This window comes from Corylus avellana, chromosome ca5, assembly GCF_901000735.1.
Source record: "Corylus avellana chromosome ca5, CavTom2PMs-1.0".
Lineage (NCBI taxonomy): Eukaryota > Viridiplantae > Streptophyta > Magnoliopsida > Fagales > Betulaceae > Corylus > Corylus avellana.
In genome coordinates, this window is record NC_081545.1 from 6845764 (window position 1) to 6869122 (window position 23359).

Sequence of the window (23359 nt, forward strand, 5' to 3'; positions counted from 1 at the left end):
ATTGCTACAACCATGCTATAAATTATAAGCCAAAACCAAAATATCGTAGCTGATAACCACTTAACATCCTAACAACAACAGAAAATGTTCCTTTAACGAATATTTTTTCTTTGCTTAAATAATAAGACTAAAAATTCCATATACACAAGTTAATTTGTCTCTTTCTTTCTTCTAGAGAAGCACAGATTCACAGGACATCAGTGGGCTAGACAATAAGCATCAAGAAGAACCTTTTGCGTTCACTTCTGTAGTAAGAGCATTCACATCCGGCTCAACAAAATTTTAGCTAAATTTAGCCCAATTATCACTTTTTTCTATTTTATCTATTCACTATTTTGAAGCATTTATATCTGGCTCAGCATTTTAACTATTAACTTTTAATATTTTATTTAAAATTTATTATTTTTATTAATTTTTATTCTTTATGTAATTCTATAAGTGAGGAGAAAAAAGTTTAAATGATTTTTAATTAGAGGAGAGAGGATGAAACGATTTTTTTGTTAATAAAATTATAGATTGTTGAGCTACAGTGCTCAATAACTTTGTTGAGCACTGCAGTTCCTCAACAAACTCTTGGCTAGTTTGCTGAGCCAGATGGAGAGTGTTTTTAACAATATGGCTCAACAAAAGGCTATTTTGTTGAGCCAAATATGAATGCTCAATGCTTGAAACATGTATATGATGAAGAGATAAGCCACAAAGAACTAGCCTTAATTAGCAGATCTCTCTTCCCATCTTGCATACAGTTAAAAAGAAAGTTGTGTTACATATTTTTATTCCCTTAGATTGTTTATTCAAAGTTCTTTAACCTTGATAAATATGTTAATTGAGGTTTAATAAATAACACAATTGTTTCAAGACTGCCAAAATTTAACCCAAAATTGTATGCATCTCTTAATATAATACAAACCAAAATTGTTCCAATGTCTTAATATATAATGAATATGATAAGGGTGCTTATAAGCATGTTCAATAAACACTTGTTTAGCCCTAAAAAAAGCCACTTGGGCCTAAACATTTTTTTATTGTTTTGTATGTTTAAGATTAAACTCTTGTTTTAGTTAAGCTCTTATCCAAATGAATTTAGTGAATTAACCGATTTAACAACAATTTTGGTTAATATTTTGAAAATACCTCTAGCTTTACCATTATAACAGATACCCACTCTTAGTCACAAGTTGCATTGGCTTGGATCACCTCCAAGCCTAGGAGGCTAGGAAGAAGAGAAATTCAAATCATAATATGTCCATTTTAACAATTACATAATATGTGTATGTGTGAAAAAATAAATTATGTTGGAAAGACTCTCTAACCCTTTTAGACGTCACATTAGCATATTCATATATATCTTCTCACAATTTAGCTTGTTCTTCCCGCATATCCCACACTTCGCCTCTTGTCTCTTGTAGCGATAGTTGTGTCTCTTCCAATCTCTGCTAGTTTTTCCTGCATTCGTCATTGTCATGGGAGTGGGTGGCATAACGCATCTGAGATGAACTAGGTAGGTATGACACCACAACCCATTCCTCTAACATGGCCGGAGCGTGGCCCCCTAGCACTTGCATGTGTCACCATTTCTTCTTGTGTGCTTTCGATGCCCCTCTTCATTTGCTTTATCTTCCGTTTCATATATATATTTTAGCTAAATAATTTATGCAAGTAAGTTATCAAAATTTATAATAGGGGTGACCGAAACCACCCCAAGAGGGTTTGGGGTTGGCTGAGCCACCCACATTCAGTCGGTTTGGAGGTGGTTTGGCCCAATTAAGGTGATGGCTCAGCCATCCCCCACTTTTTCTTTTTTTATTTTATTTTTTTTAAAATTTTTTTTTTTAGAGAAAAGTTTACATACTCCACTCAAACTACTACGGTACTACCCAATTGACAATGCCACCGTCAAACTTTTAATTGTGTCAATGTTTTCCCCAATGATGAAACTACCCTTAATAAAATAAAAACAAAAATACTAAAACTTCTAGAAAAAACCTAAAACTACAAAAAAAATAAAAAATAAAAAAAAAAATAAAATCAAGGCGTGGCCAAATGTTTTTTTTTTTTTTTTTTTTTTTTAATTCCTTCTTATCAGAAAAAAAATTAAAAAAAATTTGATATTTTTTTATAAAAAAAATTGAAATTTTCGTTTTTATTTTTCCCTTAGATTACCATGCATGTCTGGAGCCAATGGGCCTTAGTCCCAAGAATATGTGTAACAAAAAATTAAGCACACCTTTGTTCAAGGCATAGAGACCTATTTATAGGGTTTAAAACAAACCTTAGAAATCCTAGAAATTCCAGAAAAATCGTACTTTAATCTCCTAGTAAAATTAGGAAGCAATTCAAGTATAAATCGGAATAAGATTTATCCAGATTTGTGTTCTTATATACATAGCAAACATCTAAATTAGGAAAATCCTATTTCACAATAATTTGTAGAATTTTGAGTTATCTTTTGAATGCCACTCGTTTCACCTTAATCTGATATTTGAGTTGAAACTTATGACCAAAATATTGAGACATGTGCAGAATCTTAAATTTAATCAAATTAGAGAAATTTCGATTTAATCATTTCCTTGATTTGATTAAACTTAACCACATCATATAAGCCATCTACTATGATTGGTTAAGTTTAACCATATCTTATCAGTCTTTTCAAAGTGTGCTTTAAGCTCAAAATCAATAAAATTAATTGCATGTTTCCTTAGGAACCTAAAAACACAAAATCAAATAATAAATAACAATGCTAAAAAATTAACATATGCGAGTTAAGGACTTGAATGTGCAACATTTGGCGCTTATCAAGGCTTTTGAAAAAAAAAATGACTAGTTTTGGAAAAGATTGAATTCTCAATATCAACTTGGTAGTTATAACAAATTAACCTTAGGTATAATTTATCATTGAAAACCGGCTTCTAAGGTAAGGGTACTTAAAATGTTATATACACATAATTAAGTATTTAACCAATGTGGGACACGTGAAATTGTAACAGTAAAGAAATTGTTGAGGAGTGACACCAAGTCGGTTAATATATTACGAAAAATGTTAGACATTTAAATATTTTTTTTATAACTTATTGACATTTATCAACATGTGATTGGAGGGTTTTAAATTTTTTTTTTGATAGTTTTTATTTTATTTTATTTTTTTAGTGAGTAAGTTGTAAATACATATGCTAATACACGTAATAGTACGTAAGTTGTAAATACTTATATATATATATATATAAAGTTTTACAAAAATTAGACACAAAAGAAAGAGTGCAAGACAAGAGACGTAAATTAGAACGCAAGCCCAACTAAGCTAAAGGTTGATTGAAACTTTGAAAGCCTAATTAATTAAGAAAGAACTGTTAAACTGTGTATCTAAACTGTGTAGAAAAAGGGCCTTGAATAAGCCTAATTAAAATTAAGACAATTCGACTTATACAAGAAAATATAAATTGACTTATTGAAGGAAATATAAGTCAATCAAGAAACAGTTCTCACCCCTGTTAGAGATAAAGACCATGTCCAAGTTAGCCACAAGAGGAATCATGATCAAGAAGTAGATAATATTTATCTCATATTCTAAGAGATAACATTGAATTCTATATAACCTTTACAAGAGTATTGATACGTGATATTATATTGAACTAGAATCCTAATTAGAATACAATAATGTTATCTATTTAGAATATATATCTCTAACACCCGCCAGCCGGTGCTTCACATAGATCGAGTTGGGCTCTTCAGTTTTTTTCTATCCCTAATAAAACTTCAAAACCTATCCCAGTTAACCCACCAAACCTGTACAGCCAGGGAAACCAGTAAATCAATGAGCAGAGATGCTTCTTCTCAAGGAGGAGATCCGTACAGTCAGGGAAACCAGTAAATCAATGAGCAGAGAGCTTCTTCTCAAGGAGGCAGTACTGGAAGATAAGGAGGAAGACAGAATAAGCAATCTCCCAGATGGTATTCTGCACCATATCCTCTTCTTCTTGCCCGTTAAATCCATAGCAAAAACCAGCCTTTTATCCACAAGGTGGAATTATCTCTGGACTACGGTCCCTTGTTTAGACTTCTCCGAGTTGAGTATGGAGGATAGGCATGAGAGAAAAAGCGAGGCCATGGAGTTGATAATGAAAACAGTATTGGCTGCTCGCCACCCAAACTTCAACATAAAGGTTTTTCGCTTTAAGGGAAATCTGGGTTTAGCTTATTTGCTTGATTGCATTCGCCAACTGGTACGACATAGGATTGAGGAACTCGAGCTGGACGTGTCGTTGGGTGATGAAATATGTTATTTGCCTCCTTGTGTTTTCACTTGTGATTCGCTAAAAAGTCTCACACTGGAAACAAGATTGTCGTTTAAAGTTTACTCATATAATCTTACAGGAACCAGTGGCTTCCCTTCATTGCAGGAATTGTCACTGAAACGCGTCCAGTTCACGGACAAGGATTTGGATGCGTTATTTTCGGCTTCTTCATTCCCTGCTCTAAAGAGATTGACTCTAAAAAATTGTATAGGAATTAATCGTCTCAATATTGGTTGCCCGGAGCTTGAAGATTTACAAGTTGAACGTACGACGATGAATGTCCTGGACATCTCTGCCGGTGAAAGACTAAAGAATTTGCGTGTGATACATTCCTTCCGCGCTTCCAAGAATGAAAGTTGTGTCAAGATTTTTGCGCCGAAGCTGGAGACTTTTTGTTGGCAACTTAATGAGATTCCTGAGAAATATTCAGTGCAAAGCTTCCCTTTGCTGAAAAAGTGTTCCATTCATATAACTCCTACTCGTGATGATCCTATCAACATTAATAATGCAATGAGCTTTCTATCCGGGGTCCTCTCTTCTCCAAAGCTTTATTTTAACATTATATATATGTGTACGACGAAGGTCAGTTTCTCTATTTTTAATTATCTATGCTTTTCAATATTCTTCTGTTTGCAATCATTTACGATCAAGTGTTAGTCTATGTTTAATTATCTAGCTAATTGCTTTATTCATCAATTAGTATGGAGATAGAAATATGCTTATATGTATACTTACAACAGTTGCACTCTTCATTGAAGAAATTCATTATGAAATATAAAATTATAAATAAATAGCAGAAATAAACATTGATATGACAATACGAATCCTCTTATTTATAGGAGAATTTAAATAGATAAGTATGGTAAACAAAGCTGATTGATTTGATTACAATTAAACCTGATTACAATCACGTAAATAACATACAATATCAATTTAACATATTTCCTTTAAGGTAGGAAAAGTAATTAGTGCATGGAATGAATCTTAATTTGAACAGGCCAGTTGGCTTTCCTTCTTAGGTGAGAGATCCCACTGGTTGTACGTGCAACATAATATTATTTTCTTATTGTTTTATGCAGATTGCATAATTGTGATCACCTGCTCAAGTTTTAATTGTGTACTTTTTTTTTTTTTTTTTTTTGGTCTGATGCAGATTTTTCCTGCTATACACTTAGAGGGTGGTCTTCGGCCGTTTCCATTATTGAGGACGTTGCAAGTTTTTACTTGTTTGAATAAAAGTGAAATACCTGGAATAGTATGCTTACTCAGGAATGTTCCCTTTCTTCAGGTTCTCAATCTTGAAATTGGTCAGTATCGGCTCTCAACAAGAGATAATGTGAGTATAATTTAATCCATTGGGTTTCTTACTTCTTAATTTAGGTTGTGTGCATATTTTAGAGCATAGCAGATCTTTTTTGTGGCTCATATATAATAGTTATGTTTAGTTCTTATGAGTCACTTTACTTCTCCAGTAAATCTCTCTTTCAAAATAGAGGGTATTCATTTAATTTGATCTACCGTAATTAAAATTTACTGTAGCAGCTTCTACTAATATAATATGAATTTATCCTCATCTAGTTTCTCTGTCATAGTCCTTTCTCTCTCTCTCTCCCCCCTCATCTAAGAATTACAAATAATATTAAAAAAAATAAAGAATATGATAGAGAATCTGTTGAAGGATATATAGAAAAATGAATAGGTAGAGTAGAAATTTGTAGTTTTTCAGTACCTATTTTGGCTTATCTTGCTGGAGATTCACATTACAAAGGTAGAATGCCACTGCTGCATTTATTGACTTGCGATCGAGATAAATCCACCAAAATCCCTTTCCCCAAGCGGTAAAAATTCTATTCTAGTCTAACATCCACTGTTCTGATGTCATTTCAGAAATGGGGTATAACTTTATTGGACAACTCTGGTTACACTGAAGAACAATACTGGGAATCTGAAGCTCAAGTTTTAAGATCCTTCCTAGATCACCTAAAGGTGTTGAAGATTCATGTTCATTTTTCGATGCATGAGACCGTGATTATTGCTACGAGATTTCTACTAAAGCATGGGAATGCCTTGGAAAAAGTTACTCTTATTTCAAACCACCAGGAGTGGAAGGAAGAATCTATTTTTGGCTTTCCGCGGGGGTCTCCCCATGTCAAAATCTCAATTAGAGGTACCTTATTTAGGGGAAGTTTTCCAACATGTATCTTTTATTGCTAAAACCATGCTATAAAATATCAACCAAAACCAAAATATCGTAGCTGATAACCACTTAACATCCTAACAACAACATAAAATGTTCCTTTAACGAACATTCTTTCTTTGCTTAAATTATAAGACTACAAATTCCATATACGCAAGTTAATTTGTCTCTTTCTTTCTTCTAGAGAAGCACAGATTCACAAATTATCGGTGGGCTGGACAATAAGCACCAAGAAGAACCTTTTGCTTTCACCTTTGTAGTAAGAGCATTCACATTCAGCTCAACAACGGTTTAACTAAATTTAGCCAAAGTATCACTTTTTTCTATTTTTGCTATCAACTTTTTTAAAGTATCTACATTCCGCTCAGCATTCTAACTATCACCTTTTAATATTTTATTTACAATTTATTATTTTTATTAATTTTTATTCTTTGTGTTGTTCTACAAGTGAGGGGAAAGAAGTTTAAATGATTTTTAATTAGAGGAGAGAGGATGAAATAATTTTTTTATTAATAAAATTATAGATTGTTGAGCTACAGTGCTCAACAACTTTGTTGAGCACTGTATCTCCTTAGCAAACTCTTGGCTAGTTTGCTGAGCCAGATGGAGAGTGTTTTTAACATTATGGCTCAACTAAAGGCTATTTTGTTGAGCCGGATATGAATGCTCAATGCTCGAAACATGTATATGATGAAGAGATAAGCCACAAAGAACTAGCCTTAATTAGCAGATCTCTTTTCTCATCTTGCATATAGTTAAAATGAAAATTGTGTTATATATTTTTATTCCCTTAGATTGTTTATTCAAAGTTCTTTAACTTTGATAAACATGTTAATTGAGGTTTAATAAATAACACAATTGTTTCAAGACCGCCAAAATTTAATCCAAAACTGTATGCATCTCTTAATATAATACAAACCAAAATTGTTTGAATATCTTAATATATAATACTACCCAAAAGGAGTATAATAGAACCCAAAAGTTTTTTGACCTGCTAGTTATGCCAAATTTCCTACAAAAATTGGGATCAAGTTTTTAGAAAATAACAACTGGCTTTTCCCGTGGGGGGTCATTGCACCAGAACAACTACTCGAATCTGACCCAAATTAATGCAAATCTCTTATTTAGTAAAATATTCACAGAAACCAAAAACCATACCTGCAACATATACCTACATATATTACTCAAAAGGGTGGGCAAAATATCCGATTACTGTCTACCGATGGTCACCAAACTGCCATCAACTGCTAGCTTACCGACTTTACTGGCTTTTGGCTATTGGTAATCAAAATAAAAATTTATACCGACCTCAGTAACCGAACCGAATTGAAACTGACTTAACCGCCAAAGTTTTGTAGGGCAGCGTCCTAAAATATATTAATCAGTTCTCATTTGATTTTATGTATATTAGTGACTGTTTGTAATAATCTAAGATAATGAATATGTTAAGGGTGCTTATAGGCATGTTCAATAAACACTAGTTTAGTCCTAAAAAAAATCATTTAGGCCTAAAAAAACGATTTTATTGTTTTGCATGTTTAAGAATAAACTCTTGTTTTAGTTAAAAAAGAAAAAAAAAAAAAAAGAAAAAAAAAAAGAGAGAAAAAAAAAGAGGGCCTCTAAAAGGTTCAAAACAACCAATTTTTGGCCCATTTACAAATAGTATCAGCCCAATTACAAAAAAAAAAAAAACCCACTATTAACCTATTAATCGACCAGTTTTAACCAAAATTGTCTTTTAAAATTTTTTTAAATTTATTCTTATCGAAATGAATTTGGTGAATTAACGGATTTAACAACAATTTCGGTTAATATTTCGAAAATACCTCTAGTGTTACCACTATATATAACGGATACCCACGTCTAGTCACAAGTTAAATTGGCTTGGATCACCTCCAAGCCTAGGAGGCTAGGAAGAAAAGAATTTCAAATCGTAATCATGTCCACTCTAACAATTACATAATATGTGTATGTGTGAAAAAAATAAATTATATTAGAAAGACTCTCTAACCCTTTCGCATATTCATATATATCTTAGAAGTCACATTAGCATATTCATATATATCTTCGAATTCCCACATTTTAGCTTGTTTCTTCCCGCATATCTCACAGTTCGCCTCTTGTCTCTTGTGGCGATAGTTGTGCCTTTTCCAATCTCTGGTATTTTCTCCTGAATTCGTCATGGTCATGGGAGTGGGTGGTGCATGTAACGCATCTGAGATGAACTTGACGAGGTAGGTATATATGACACCACACCCCATTCCTCTAACATGGCCGGAGCGTGGCCCCCTAGCACTTGCATGTGTCACCATTTCTTCTTGTGTGCTTTCAACGCCCTCTTTATTTAGGTTTCATTCTGCACAAGCCATATAAACTTTAGCTAAATAATTTATGCAAGTAAGTTATAACAATTTATAACAGGGGTGGCCGAAACCACCCCAGACCCTAATCACCCCAAAAGGATTTAATTAATTGGAGTTGGCTGAGCCAACCTCATTTAGCTGGTTTGGGGTGGTTTGACCCAATTAAGGTGATGGCTCCGCCATTATCCACTTTTTTATTTATTTATTTATTTTTACATAATTAAGCTTTATTTATTTATTTATTTTGTTTACGCTTTACCTCCAAAGTCATTTATGTTTACACTTTACCCTGAGGGCATTTTTCAAAAATTTTGGTTGAAAAATGTCATGTGCCACACACGTGACTTGGTTTCCGTCCAAATAGACAGATTTGATGGACGGATGATATTTTTTGCCAACCTCAAATACAAGAGGTCTTTCGTTGATTTTTAAACATTGGACGTTAAAACACAAATGCGTCGATACTTGAAGGGTAAAATGTATTTTTTTCCTTTTTTTTTGTGCCAATATTTTTAATTTTTTGGATTAATAAGAATTAAATTAAACACAAAAGAAAGTGTACAAGCAAGAGACGTAAATTAAAAGCAAACCCAATTTGGCCAACTTCACCAAACCCATTAATATAAATAGACTTTACATTTGAGAGTTTGAGTACATGTATATAATGTTTGAAACTAAATTGAAGATTTATTTCAGATATTTAAAAGGCTAAGATAAATTCAAAGTTGATACTATTTTATCTAATAGAGGTTAATTTCTATGGAGATGGACTCTTGTATCATTAAAGTGTTGATAGAATTGGAGATATGCTTGAGTTTGAATCTGCCGTGATAATTGGTAGATTGGTTAACAGGCTCTTCAGCTTTCTCTATCACGTATAAAACTTTCAGGTTCCAGCCTCCAAACCCGTACAACCATGGAAACCTGCAGGGCTTCGAAGAGAAAAAAGCTTCTTCCGAAGGAGGCGGAGGCGGTGGAAGATAAGGAGGACAGGATAAGCAATCTCCCAAATGACATTCTGCACCACATCCTCTGCCCCTTGCCCGTTAAATCCATAGCACAAACCAGTGTTTTATCCACAAGGTAGTATTGTCTCTAGCTACGCACCACCGGCAGTTTCTCCAAGCGCCTCACGCGCTGCCACAGTGATTCCTTTCGGCCAATCAACCATCAAAAGTGGTGTCTTGGCCCCAGATCGGTGGATCTGTGCATTTTGAGCATCTTCCAGGCGTGCATGCGCCCACACGTGCCTCCTAGAGAAGCTGTAGGAATTCCAACCTCCGCCATGTGCCACCACGTCTGGTGGATCAGCCTGGTTTTCAGACCATTCTACAGATCTGCCACCAGCCGTCCTGGAGTTGAGCCTCCATGAGCCTCCACGCGTCGGCAGAGCATCCTACGCGTGGGCTTCACACGCCAAAGCAGCAGCCGCAGGTGAGGCTGCCTCCTTTCCTTCAGCCACCCCTTGTCTCTAACCCGGCTTACTCTCAAACCGGTCCAAATAGTCAACTCGATTCAGTGGGTTAGACTCGGTTCACTCAGATCCGAAACAAATAAGATCTTACCCCATTCAGCCGAATGGGCCAATCGGGTCAATTCCTACAACCTGGTCCAAAGCAGTCAACCTAGTTCACCGGGTTAGACCCAAGTCATTTCTTTTCGGGTCAGACCATATTCAATGGTCCACGAGTTTTGGCCAATTTTGGCCCACCACCAATGATTAAATCCATCAAAATTTATTCAATAAGGCTCCAGCCCAAGTCTTAGTCCCAGTTCATGACCCAAATCATTCACTGCCACTAGCAGCCAGCATTCGCTGGCCTCCACCTTCGGCTGCCACCCTCTAGCCACTACTCCGGCGACTTTTCTAGCAAACCCAAAAAAAACAAAAAATTATTTCCCTTTCTTTTTCCCAAACTCAAGCTTCCATTTGAGGGAATGTTAGAATATTTTATATTATTCTCTAAAGTTTATTGTCTTTTCTATTAGGGTTTATTCTCTATCTTAATTAGTTTAGGGTTTCTTGCTTATTACTCATAGCCTCTCTATTTATGGAAGCCTCTATAATCACATTAATATATCAGACTCAATATAATGTAGTCCTATATGCTTCCCCCCTCTCTCTCTCTCTCTTCTCTCTATCTTTCTTTTGCTCCAATATATTCAACAAGATATTTAATAAGAAGGAAGTGTTTGGCCAAAGATCAAAAAAGAATATTCCAAAAGGGGAATGCATTGGCTAGAAGATATTTACAGTATGAAATCATCTCATATGATAGTGAGTGTTACTAGTCTCACGAAATCATCTCTAGCTAGCTATATCACTTATCAAAAAATATAAAAAAATAAAAAATAAAATCTCTAGCTATATCTATGTTAATTATGGTGGTATTAGAGGTAGCTTATGTGGATAAAGTATATATATATATATATATATATATAGCCAAGCTGTGGAAAAAGTTGGAGCCGCCAGCCGGTGCTTCTCGTAGAGTTGGTCCCTTCAGTTTTCTATATCCCTACAAACCTTAATTATCCAGTCAGTTAACCGTACGTGCAGGCACGGAAACCAGGGCATCAAGGAGAAGAAAGCTTCTTCTAAAAGAGGCGGTGGAAGATAAGGAGGACATGATAAGCAATCTCTCAGATGACATTCTGCACCTCATCCTTTCCCTTTTGCCCGTTAAATCCATAGCACAAACCAGCGTTTTATCCACAAGGTGGTATTATCTCTGGGCTACGCTCCCTTGTTTAGACTTCTCGAAATTCGATGAGGGATATCCTAAAAAGACCATGGAATTCATAACAACAGTATTGGCCCGTCGACATGCAAACTCCAATATAAAGGTTTTTCGCATTAGAGGACATCTGAGTTTGACTTGTTTGCATGATTGCATTCGCCGCTTGGTACGACATAGAGTTGAGGAACTTGAGCTGGACGTCGCGGTACTTGGCGATCGATTTAATTTGCCTCCTGGTCTTTTCGATTGCGATTCACTAAAAAGTCTCACACTGAAAATCCATTATTATCCCTACGGCCTAATTGGAGATTCTGATTTTACAACAACCGGTGGCCTTCGACCACTGCAGGCATTGACACGGAAACACGCGCGTTTTTGTGACAATATTTCGGCTGCGTTATTTTCGGCTTCTTCATTCCCTCTTCTAAAGAGATTGGCACATGATTGTAATAGAATGACTCATCTCAACATTGGTTGCCCGGAGCTTGAAGATTTACAAGTTGAACACACGATGGTGAGTGTCTTGGACATCTCTGCAGGTGAAAGACTAAAGAATTTGCGAGTGATATCTTCCTTCTGCCTTTCCACTTCCAGGATTAATGAAAGTCGCGTCTAGATTTTTGCGCCGAAGCTGGAGACTTTTTGATGGGAAAATAATGAGTTTCCTAGGAAATATTCAGTGCAAAGCTTCCCTGTCCTGAAAACTTGTCCCATTTCTATAATTTCTTCTCGTCGTTATTGTTTCAACATTAATGCGGCAAAGATTAATCATGCAATCAGCTTTCTCTCTTCCGAGGTCATCTCTACTCAAAACCGAGGTCATCTTTACTCAAAAACTTTATATTAACATTACATCTTTATGTGCGGCAAAGGTCAGTTTTTCTATGTTTAATTATCTAATTTTTGTGTGTTAGATGGCAAAACATATTAGAAAAAAGCTCTGCTCTCTCTCTTCCAGAAACAGAAGAGAAAACATCCCCCTTTAATCTCCGGCAATCTAGTGGGGAGGGAGTCACGGCTCCCTCCTCCCACCCTTTTCCCCCTACTTCCCCCTTCCCTTCTTGCCGCTTCGGTGGTGTTATCCGCCTCTTTGGAGGTCCTCTCTTTGTCCAAAAGCACCACCAACCCATTCTCCACAGCTAGTCGCCCGGCTTCAGCATCATACGGTTGTCCTCTGCCATGGATCTGCAAACCTTTTCAAAATCAGATCTCAAAATTTCAAGAAGCCACACCCAAAGAAGCACCGCTCCACTAGAATCTTGGGTCTCTCAGCTTTCAGACACCATTAGCCATGCTACCGTACGAACACCATGTGCTGACACGTGGTCTACACGCACCCGAGAGTAGATCTTACTCTCTGGCGCATGTATCACACGCGCCGTCATGTGGAGCGCCCTATGCAACGTGTGCTACCGTCCTCCAGCACTCCACCCTATCGCTGGCCCTTTCTGGAGTGCATAATTAAAATAATAGTTCGGTCGATTTTCTCTTGCAAGATAGTAAATGAATGGAATTGGAACATGGATGGAATATAATGAAATAGAGCAGATTTGAGGTTCCTTCTGAAATGAGGCATGGAATAGAGCCACTATAAAGAAGTTCCTGAAGTTACGAAGGAAACTTCGAGCTCATATTGGTCATTGGTTGAGAACAGGAATTGAACTCTCTGTGAGATCTAATCGTCTGTTGTTCGTCAGTAGCTCAGTGGTAGAGCGGTCGACTGTTAACTAACTGGTCGTAGGTTCAAATCCTACTTAGGGAGATTTTATTCATTATGAATTCTTTAATTCGGAATGAAAGGGTTCGCTTTGACCATTAAGAGTAGGTAGCCCATTCCCTCTGTCTTTGTTTCTATTGGATTTTATGTCATTGTATCACATTCTGTTTTGCGATATTTGTAAATCACCATCAATACCTCTGTGTGTGGGTATGGGGATGAAGATGTGCTTATATATATAATTGCACCCTTCTTGATAACAACATGTTTTAAAGTTGTGATAACCTATGTGAGAGTAGGAAAGTCTGGTTCAGAGAGCCAAAAGCGGACAATAATCATTGGAGTGGAGCGTTATAGTTAATCTTATAAAATAGCTTGTTTGCGGTTTTTATACTTGCTTATAGGCTCTAGAAAATGTGTTTTATTTGTGCCCACAGTATTATTAATTACAGTCGCAATTATAGTCTATTGTGCTATCTTTGTTGCTGGGAAGTATCACAGCGGCTGCAATTTAATCTTTCAATACGCAGCTAATGCCCCTTGAACATTGAAAGATTAGTGCATTAATGGAGCTTAATTTGGAAAGGCCCCAGTTGGCCGGCTTTCATTCTCAGAGCTGGAGGTTAGGAAAGAGATCCCACTGGCTGTACATGCAACACAATATTATTTTGTTATTGTTTTATGTACATTACATAATTGTGCTCACTTGCTCAAGTTTAAATTTTGTTTACTTTTTTGGTTTTTTTATTTTTATTTTTTGTTCTGATGCAGATTTTTTCATCTATACAATTAGAGGGTGGTCTTCCATTTCCATTTTTGAAACTGAGGGCCTTGGAAGTTCGTACTTGTTTGAACAAATGTGAAATCCTTGAAATAGTATGCTTACTCAGGAATGCTCCTTTACTTCACACTCTCAAACTTGAAATTATTGGGAATCAGATCCCCAAAAGAAATTACAGTTATGTGAGGATCAAACATAATTTAATCCTGTGTGTTTCATACTTCTGAAATCAGGCTATGTGCATATCTTAGAGCATCTTCAGTGAATCCTTTATGCCACTCATAATAATTATATTTAGCTATTATTTGCCACTTTACCTCTCAAGGAGACCATTTAAAATAGAGGGTTTTCATCTAATTTGCTACGGTAGACTTTGACATATGAAAATTTACTATAGCAGTTTCTACTAATATGATATGAATTTTTTTCTCAAATGGTTTCTCTTTCCTAGTCCTTTCTATCTTCCTTTTCTTTCTCTCTCCCCTCATGTAAAGATTAAAAAATAATATTTAAAAATAAATAAAAAGTATAATAGAGAATCTGTTGAAGTGTGTATAAAAAAATAAATAAGTAAATAAAAATTTGTAATTTTTCAGTAGCTATTTTGGCTACTCTTGCTGGAGATGCACTTTACAAAGGTAGAATGCTATTACTACGATGGAGATAATCTACCAAAATCCCCTGCCCCAAGCGGTAATAATTCTATTCTAGTCTAACATCTGCTGTTCTAATGTCATTTTAGGATTGGGGCATAACCTTATTGGACAACTCTCGTTACATTGAAAAACAATATTGGGAATCTGAAGCTCAAGTTTTAAGATACTTCCTAAATCACTTAAAGGTGCTGACGATTCATGTTCGTGTTTCAATGAGTAAGAGCACGATTATTGCTACGAGATTTCTTCTAAAGCATGGGAGTGTCTTGCAAGAAGTGACTCTTAGTTCAGAAGATAGCTGTACGAATTTGTGGGACAAAAAATCTATTTTTGATTTTCCGCCGGGATCTCCTCATGTCAAAATCACAATTAGAGGTACCTTATTTAGATGAAGTTTTCCAACATGCATCTGTTATTACTAAAACCAATCTATAAATTATCAGCCAAAACTAAAATATCGTACGTAGCTGATAACCACTTAACATCCTAACAACAACAGAAAATGTTACCTTAATTTCGAACATTCTTTCTTTGCTTAAATAATAAGACTAAAAATTCGATATATGCAAGTTAATTTGTCTCTTTCTTTCATCTTCACAGAACATGGACAATAAGCACCAAGAAGAACCTTCTGCTTACACCTCCATAGCTAGCAGATAAAAATAAGCCAAGAAAGGCACACTTACAATGCTCCAAACATATGATGAAGAGATAAGCCACAAGGAAGCAGCCTTAGCAGATCTCTCTTCCTTGCATACAGTTAAAAAGAAAATTGTGTTATATATTTTTATTCAGTCAGATTGTTTATTCAAAGTTCTTTAACCTTCATAAACATGTTAATGTGTTGGAAGCTCAACAAATCAAAAATGTAAGAGAATTTTTCTAAATGATAGAAGTTATAAGTTCTTTTAATTAATAAGAGACTTTAGTTTTTTAAACTCGTGTGTTTATTCAATTCTCAACTGAAGTCTTAACTTAGTGATGAGTTTTTGTTATTTATTGCAATAAATAAAGATAAGTAAAAGCCTTATGAGTTAGTCTTTGAACACCTCTATTTATTTATAGGCTTCTTAAGATGTATTTTGATATAAGTCCAAAAACATGTGTAAATAAGTCCAAAAACATTACGCTAGTTTTATATGTATTTTGTGGGGGGCTTGGAACCTAAGAATTTGAGCCTTCCATGTCATTAGTGGAATAGGATCCTCTCCAGTCCATTATAACTGGAGAATATCCAGTTCATGACTAGGATTTCATCTCAAAAATCATATGGCCACAAATGGGACACATGTCCCACTAATAACAAAAATAATAAAATATTATTTTAAATTAACAAAAATTAATAAAAATTTAAGAAAAAAAGAAAGAAAAAAGAAGGGGGTGGCTGGCCACCATAGGGGCTGGCCGGCCACCCCCATTTTGGTTGAGCCACCCCCTGGCCGGCCATTGGGGGTGGCTCCTACCCAAAATGGGTGGTGGCCAGCCACCCCTTTTTTTTATTATTATTTTTTTAATTTAAAATAATATTTTATTATTATTTTTATTAGTGTGATATGTGTTTCATTTGTAGCCATAAGATTTTTTAGATGAAATCCTAGCCATGAATTGGATATTCTCTAGTCCATTATAAACTAGAGAGGATCCTGTTCTGTCATTAGTGGACCTTTTGCTTTCGAGGCAATTAATGTTATTAATTTTATGGATTAATAAGTATTAAATTAAACACAAAAGAAAGACTACAAGTCTACAAGGCAAGAGATGTAAAAACGCAAGCCCCAAAAAAGCAGAGGGAAACCCTAAGAAATTAAGAACCTCCTCACTCCCGTAGGGAGCCGCCAGCCAGCCAGCCGGTGTTTCACGTACGTAGAGTTGGGCTCTTCAGTTTTCTCTATCAAGTTGGAAACTTTCAACCCTAATCAAACAACACGTAGAGCCATGGAAACCAGGAAATCAATAAGGAGAAGAAAGCCTCTTCTCAAGGAGGAGGCAGCCGTGGAAACCTGCAGGGCTTCAAAGAGAAAAAAGCTTCTTCTCAAAGAGGCGGTGGAAGATAAGGAGGACAGGTTAAGCAATCTCCCAGATGGCATTCTGCACCACATCCTCTCCTTGTTGCCCGTTAAATCCATAGCAAAAACCAGCGTTTTATCGACAAGGTGGAATTATCTCTGGGCTACGGTCCCTTGTTTAGACTTCTCCGAGTTTAGTATGAAGGAAAAAAGGCGTGAGAGAAAAAGAGAGGCCATGGAGTTGATAATAAAAACAGTATTGGCTGCTCGCCATGCAAACTTCAATATAAAGGTTTTTCGGTTTAAGGGACAACTGGGTGTCACTTGTTTGGGTGATTGGATTCAACAATTGGTACGACATAGCGTTGAGGAACTTGAGCTGGACGTCGTGTTTGGCGGTCGATTTAATTTGCCTCCTTGTCTTTTCGATTGCGATTCACTAAAAAGTCTAACACTGAAAACCCATCATCTCAATTCATGGTTTCAATTTTGCTCCTATGATTTTACAAGAACCGGTCGTGGCCTTCGATCACTGCAGACATTGATACTGAAACACGTGCGTTTTATTTACAATACTTCGGCTGCGTTATTTTCGGCTTCTTCATTCCCTGCTCTAAAGAGATTGACTCTAAACAATTGTATAGAAATTAATCGTCTCAATATTGGTTGCCCGGAGCTTGAAGGTTTACAAGTTGAACGTACGAAGATGAATGTCCTGGAAATCTCTGCAGGTGAAAAACTAAAGAATTTGCGAGTGATATCTTCCTTCCGCGCTTCCAAGAATGAAAGTTGGGTCAAGATTTTTGCGCCGAAGCTGGAGACTTTTTGCTGGGAAAATAATGAGTTTCCTGAGGAATATTCAGTGCAAAGCTTCACTTTCCTGAAAAAGTGTAGCATTTGTATAACTTCTTCTTGTGGTTATCGTTCCAACATTAATGCGGCAAAGATTAATCATGCAATCAGCTTTCTATCCAGTCTCGTCTCTACTCAAAAACTTTATATTAACATTACAAATTTATGTGCGGCAAAGGTCAGTTTCTCTATGGTTAATTATCTAATTTTTGTTTTTATGAAGAGCTTTCAATATTCTTCTGTTTGCAATTATTTATGATGAAGTACTGCTAATCTATGTTTAATTATCTCAATTGCTTTATTGACGGGATATTGACACCGGTTAGAACTAAGATTGTTTTGATAGCATATGATAGTAGATTGAAAAATGAATTAAGAGAAAATAACAAGTAATGAAGAAAAAGTCCCTAATTGCCTTAAATAAGTAAACGGATAAATAACTCCGACAGACTTAAATTTAATTAATAGTTCAAACTGAATTTCAAAATTCACAAAGATTAGATGCCTTTATATAGGCTAGGTACTTTCTAATTTAACAAGGAAAGGGAAAACACATCCTAATAGAAAAGGGAAAACATAATCCTGATGGAAAAGTGAAAACTCAATCATTATTAAAAAAAAAAAAAAAAAAATTAAAACACACATGCATAATTAAAATAATAGTTATGTTGATTTTCTCCTGCATCAGATAGTAAATGAATGGAATTGGGATATGGATGCAATATATATAATGAAATAGAGCAGCTTTGAGGTCCCCTATGAAATGAGGCATAAAACAAAGCCACTATAAAGAAGTTCCTAAAGTTACGAAGGACACTTTAAGCTCATATTGGTCATGGGTTGAGAACGGGAATTGAACTCTATATGAGATCTAATCTCACGTTGTTCCACAGTAGCTCAATGGTAGAACGGTCATCTCTTAACTAACTGGTCGTAGGTTCAAATCGTACTTAGGGAGATTTGATTCATTTTGAATTTTTTAATTCGAAATGAAAGGGTTCGCTTTGACTGTTAAGAGTAGATAGCATGTTCCCTCTGTCTTTGTTTCTATTGCATTCTATGTCATTGTATCACATTTTGTTCTGCGATATTTGGGAATCATTGTCAATACCTCGGTGACTGGGTATGAAGATGAAGATGTAGTTATATATATACTCGCACCCCAACATGTTTTAAAGTTGTGATAGCCTATGTGAGAGTAGTACTAGGATGGATGACATTCTGAGAAGTCTGGTTCGGAGAGCCAAAAGTGAACAATAGTCATTGGAGTGGAGCATTATAGTTAATCTTATAAAATAGATTGTTTGCTGTTTTTCTACTTGCTTATAGGCTAGAACATGTGTTTTACTTGTGTCCACAGTATTTTTAATTACAGTCTCAATTATAGTATATTGTGCAATATATCTTTGTTGCTGGCCGGGAAGTATCACAGCGGCTGCAATTTAATCTTTCAATACGGCCAGCTAATGCCCCTTGAACGTTGAAAGATTAATTAGTGCATTAATGTGCCGGGGGCGCCGTTCTTGGTTGCTTTCCGTGTTTTCTGGGTTTTTGTAACTTGGAACTCAAATTCTTTTGTAAGTTTTTAATTTTAATGAAGTAATTTAGTTTCTTTATGATTTCTTTTGTCATGAGAGGCTAATTCTTCAACTAAGGTTGAAGATGAAGCCTCACCATTGATTAGTTTTATATTTTTATGTTTCGTTCGTACAAATCCGTCGTTTAATGTAATGTATGTTCGTTTCAGTTCAATTGTGTGACAAAATTGTGATTGATTGTTGTTTATAAATCACAAAAATGTTGGATATTCGTTGTGTTTCATCCAACGGATACATCGAATGATTTGATTGAGACTTATATCCATTGTGATTTACGGATACAATGGATCTCAATTGGATATTCGTTGTGATTTGTAATAGAGATGGATTCATCGAATGATTCAATTGGTTTATAAAAAAACAATAGAACATCTATAGGGTTTAATTGTTTGTCGGATGCATGAATGAAAACATAAGAATGTATGCTTTGATTTGGTGAGGTGAATTCTAAAACCTTAGTCGTTTATCTTTTGATTATTTTTATTTTATTTAGTTTATGTTAGTTTATTTTCAAGATCAAAATCATTCGGAACTAGGTTAAGATATAATTGATTTAGATAGAAATTAAATTTCACAAACACAATTCCCTGTGGATCGACCTCGCACTTGCACACACACTATATTGCACACGACTCGTGCGCTTGCGAGTACAATTAAATTTGTACATCAAATTTTGGCGCCGTTGCCGGGGATTTGTTTGTTTGTGAAAATTGATTTTTGTTTAAATTGATTTTATTTTTCTACTAGTTATTTTCTTTTTACAGTTTGTTGCCTTTTATTTTTATTTTTTTTATTTGTTTCTGTTTATAGTTACTAATAAAAATAAAAAAATAAAAAAGAGAAAAAGTTGTTTGTTTTTGTTGTTTCTGTTGCAGCTCTGCCGAAGGAACTAGTCCCTGCCAAAGCGCTTGATCGCACATCACCTACACTCGAGCGCATTCGAGCCTAACGCAGCAAGCATCCCGCGTGCCTGCGCTCGACACTTCCGCAGGTGCGCGTGAGCGCACACCCCGCGCCCATGTACGCTCGATCGCACATCACTTGCGCTCGAGTGCACCTTCGCAGACTACACCAAAACGGGCCAGCACCTTGAATTTTGCCAAACTTATGTTTGGTCCGTTTTGTGAGTTTTTGTTTTGATTTTTTGTTTTTAATTTTTGGTATTTTTGTTTATTTTATTTTTTTAAAAAAAAAAAAAAAATCCAAAAAAATCCAAAAAAAAAATTTGGTTAATGTTTCATGTGGAAGTGTGCTTTGTTTAAAGAGTGAGGATAAGCATGAATTTTCCTTTAGGTAATTTTAATGCTACCCTTAGTTGTAGGACACCCGCTTTTTCCAACCATCCTCATCATTTTCACCCACATGGACCATGTTCATACTGCTCTAACCCTTATCATAGTTCAGGTAATTGTCCATCTTGGGGACAATTTTCCAATTTTTCACATGAGCAGATGAACACCAATTTCTCCAGTTTGGGGTCTGAATCAAATTTCAATTGCTACACCCTCGATTGGAGCAACCATTCTAATTTCTCGTGGCAAGCTAATGCTACGGGAAATTATGCTCCCCAATTTGATGAACTGCACCATCCTGAATATCCGCAGTTCGACAACCAATCCTCTACCCCTTCACCCTGCAATTATCCTCCACAAGATTTATCATTGGAAAACACCCTCAAAGAGTTCATACAGTCTAATGGCCAAACCTTGCAAGAGCTTAAAAATGCCACCATGGTCAACTCCCAAGCCATAAATGAAGTGAAGAATGCAGCCATGGCCAACACTCAAGCAATTGAAAAGTTGGAAGGACAGCTTGGTTATTTAGTTGTTGAACTCACTAGAATAGAGGAAGAAGAGCTTCAAAGTCAGTTGATGGCTGAAAGGCACTATATGATTGATGAGGATGATTCTAGCAATCCTTATCATGAGCATGTCAAAGCCACCACCCCAATTAGGAGAGAGAAAATTGTTGAGGAGACTGTTGATGAGACAAGTCTAGAGGACCCATTGGGAAAGTGCTTTGCTCAATTTGGATGTGACCTAGACCTTGACAAGTTACTTGAGCAAGCTGATGCCTTATTGGACTCCACTCCTAAGATGCAAATTGAAAATGGGGAAACCACTGAGATATCATTCCCTAACTCACCCTCATTAGCAGCTGAGCCTTTCATTGTGGGTAACCATGAGGAGAAAGAAAAAGAGGAGCAGGTTGATCACATTGAGCCCCCATCAACTCCAAATCTGTCCAGTGACAAGGGAGTGAGTACTGAAGCTCACTCCTTCATCAAAATCCCTCTTGAGACAATTCATGAACCCCAACCTTCAGTTCTTCAATGTCTCAAAGAGCCGTCTCATGCTAAAATTCTCAAGGATCTATGCACACAAGGTCACAAATCTAGGAACCATGTTCCTAAGAAGATCTTTCGAAGCAAGCAACTAGGCTACCTGAGACGGCAAAACATCCTTCCAGAGGGATATCAAATTCTTAAGAAGAAAGGATGGAAGGGATTGGTTGGACACCCAAATGATCGAGGAAAGTGTGGTATTCTTTCTTTCTTTTTATTTTCAGCACTTTATTTTGATTTCTTTTCCTTTTTGTCATTTCATTTTGTGTCATTTTCTTTTTATTTCTATCAGCAATTAATCTTTTGATATTTGTTTCTATGAGAAAATATTGCTGCTAGATTTTGACAGGTGTTTTGGTGTTCAAGTCTGGGGGACGCCCTGGCCTTTGCACACTCGAGTTTCCGCATCCTACGGTATTGTGTCTCTTGCTACATTGGGGACAATGTGTCATTTAAGTTTGGGGGTGTGGACAAACACATTGTCTTTTTGTTTGTTTGTGTCTTTTTGTTTGTTTTTATCTGTTTGTTTTGTTTAAAAAAAAAAAAAAAAAAAAATTGTGCTATGTTATTGATTAAGCAAGGATAACACCTATTCTGTGGTTTGCATGTCATTGGTCTGTTTAGCATTTTGAACACAGCATGTCAGTAGGAATCTGAGTCTTTTGACTCATTGTTGGATTAGAGAGATTTCACATGTTCGAGTTTATCACCACGAGCACACTAGCACAGAATCGGTGAGGTATAAGATTTGACTTGATTAGGGTATATTTTGAGATAGGTAGGATGAAGTGTGATGAAACCATGGCTTGAAAAAAAAAAAAAAAAAAAATCAAATCAGTTTGAGCTTCTCATTGAGTAACCGGACCTCATGCCTCACAAAGCATTGAGTGTTCGCGTAAAAAGATGAGAAACCTAACTTGGTTGGTTGTATGGCTAGTTTGGCTTCGTAGCCTAGTTGACTTGAGTAATTAAGCCCTTAGGGATGTTTCTACATCCAGTGCCCTAAAACCATTTGGTTTGGGAGTCTCTGGCCCAACACTCGTTACATGGGTCAATTAGAAAGCTTAAGGAAGCTAAGCATTGCACAGCCTATACAAAAAAAAAAAAAAAAAAAAAAAAAAAAATTAAGCCTTGGTTGTTTCATCTGAGCAAATTCCTATCACATCTAAAGTACACCCAAGTTTGAGAATAAATTGAAGCCTCCGGATTTTATGTTAGTCTCACATTGCACTTATTGGAACATGTGTTGTCTCAAATTTCCATCTTTGAGTTGAATGATTTGTGCTTATCTTGATGATGTGATTGTGGTGTTCATTATGATAAACCTACTCATGATGTTAAAAACCATGTGTTTGTGTGGAAGTCCTTGTTTATGAAATAACATAGTGCATAAATGTTTGTGGGTATCATTCCTGTTAAACCCTCACGAGACTTCACTCGTCCTCTAGGGATACCTAGGGGTTTAAAAGGCTTGTTGCATACGCTAAATGCAATCGTATATCCCACGAAAAATGGATTTATCTTTTGTTTTCTGTTTTTCCATTCTTGTTTTTAGTTTTGTATTGCTAAGGGACTAGCAATATGTAAGTTTGGGGGTGTGATAAGTGCTAAAATATTTATATTTTCAACCCTTAACTTGCATGTTTTAATCCTTTGGTTTTGGTTAATTAGGACATTTTACTGCCTTTTTGTATTTTCTTTGTTTTATAGGCTTTTGGAAGAAAAGAAAGCATTTCTGGAAAAAATTCCAAGCTTAAAGGGGCAAATTGGGAAGACCTAGAGGATATGGTTAAGCTTAACCAATCATGGTTAAAG

At 35.9% G+C, this 23359-nt stretch overlaps 1 protein-coding gene across 1 annotated transcript; it reads left to right on the forward strand.

Moving 5' to 3' along the window:
* The first annotated feature begins 16679 nt into the window (after nucleotides 1-16679).
* Nucleotides 16680-17875, forward strand: LOC132181671 (putative F-box/FBD/LRR-repeat protein At4g03220). The gene is made up of 2 exons (XM_059594910.1): nucleotides 16680-17780; nucleotides 17867-17875. Exons 1-2 carry the CDS (start codon nucleotides 16680-16682, stop codon nucleotides 17873-17875), a joined length of 1110 nt encoding a protein of 369 aa, XP_059450893.1.
* The last annotated feature ends 5484 nt before the right edge of the window (nucleotides 17876-23359 follow it).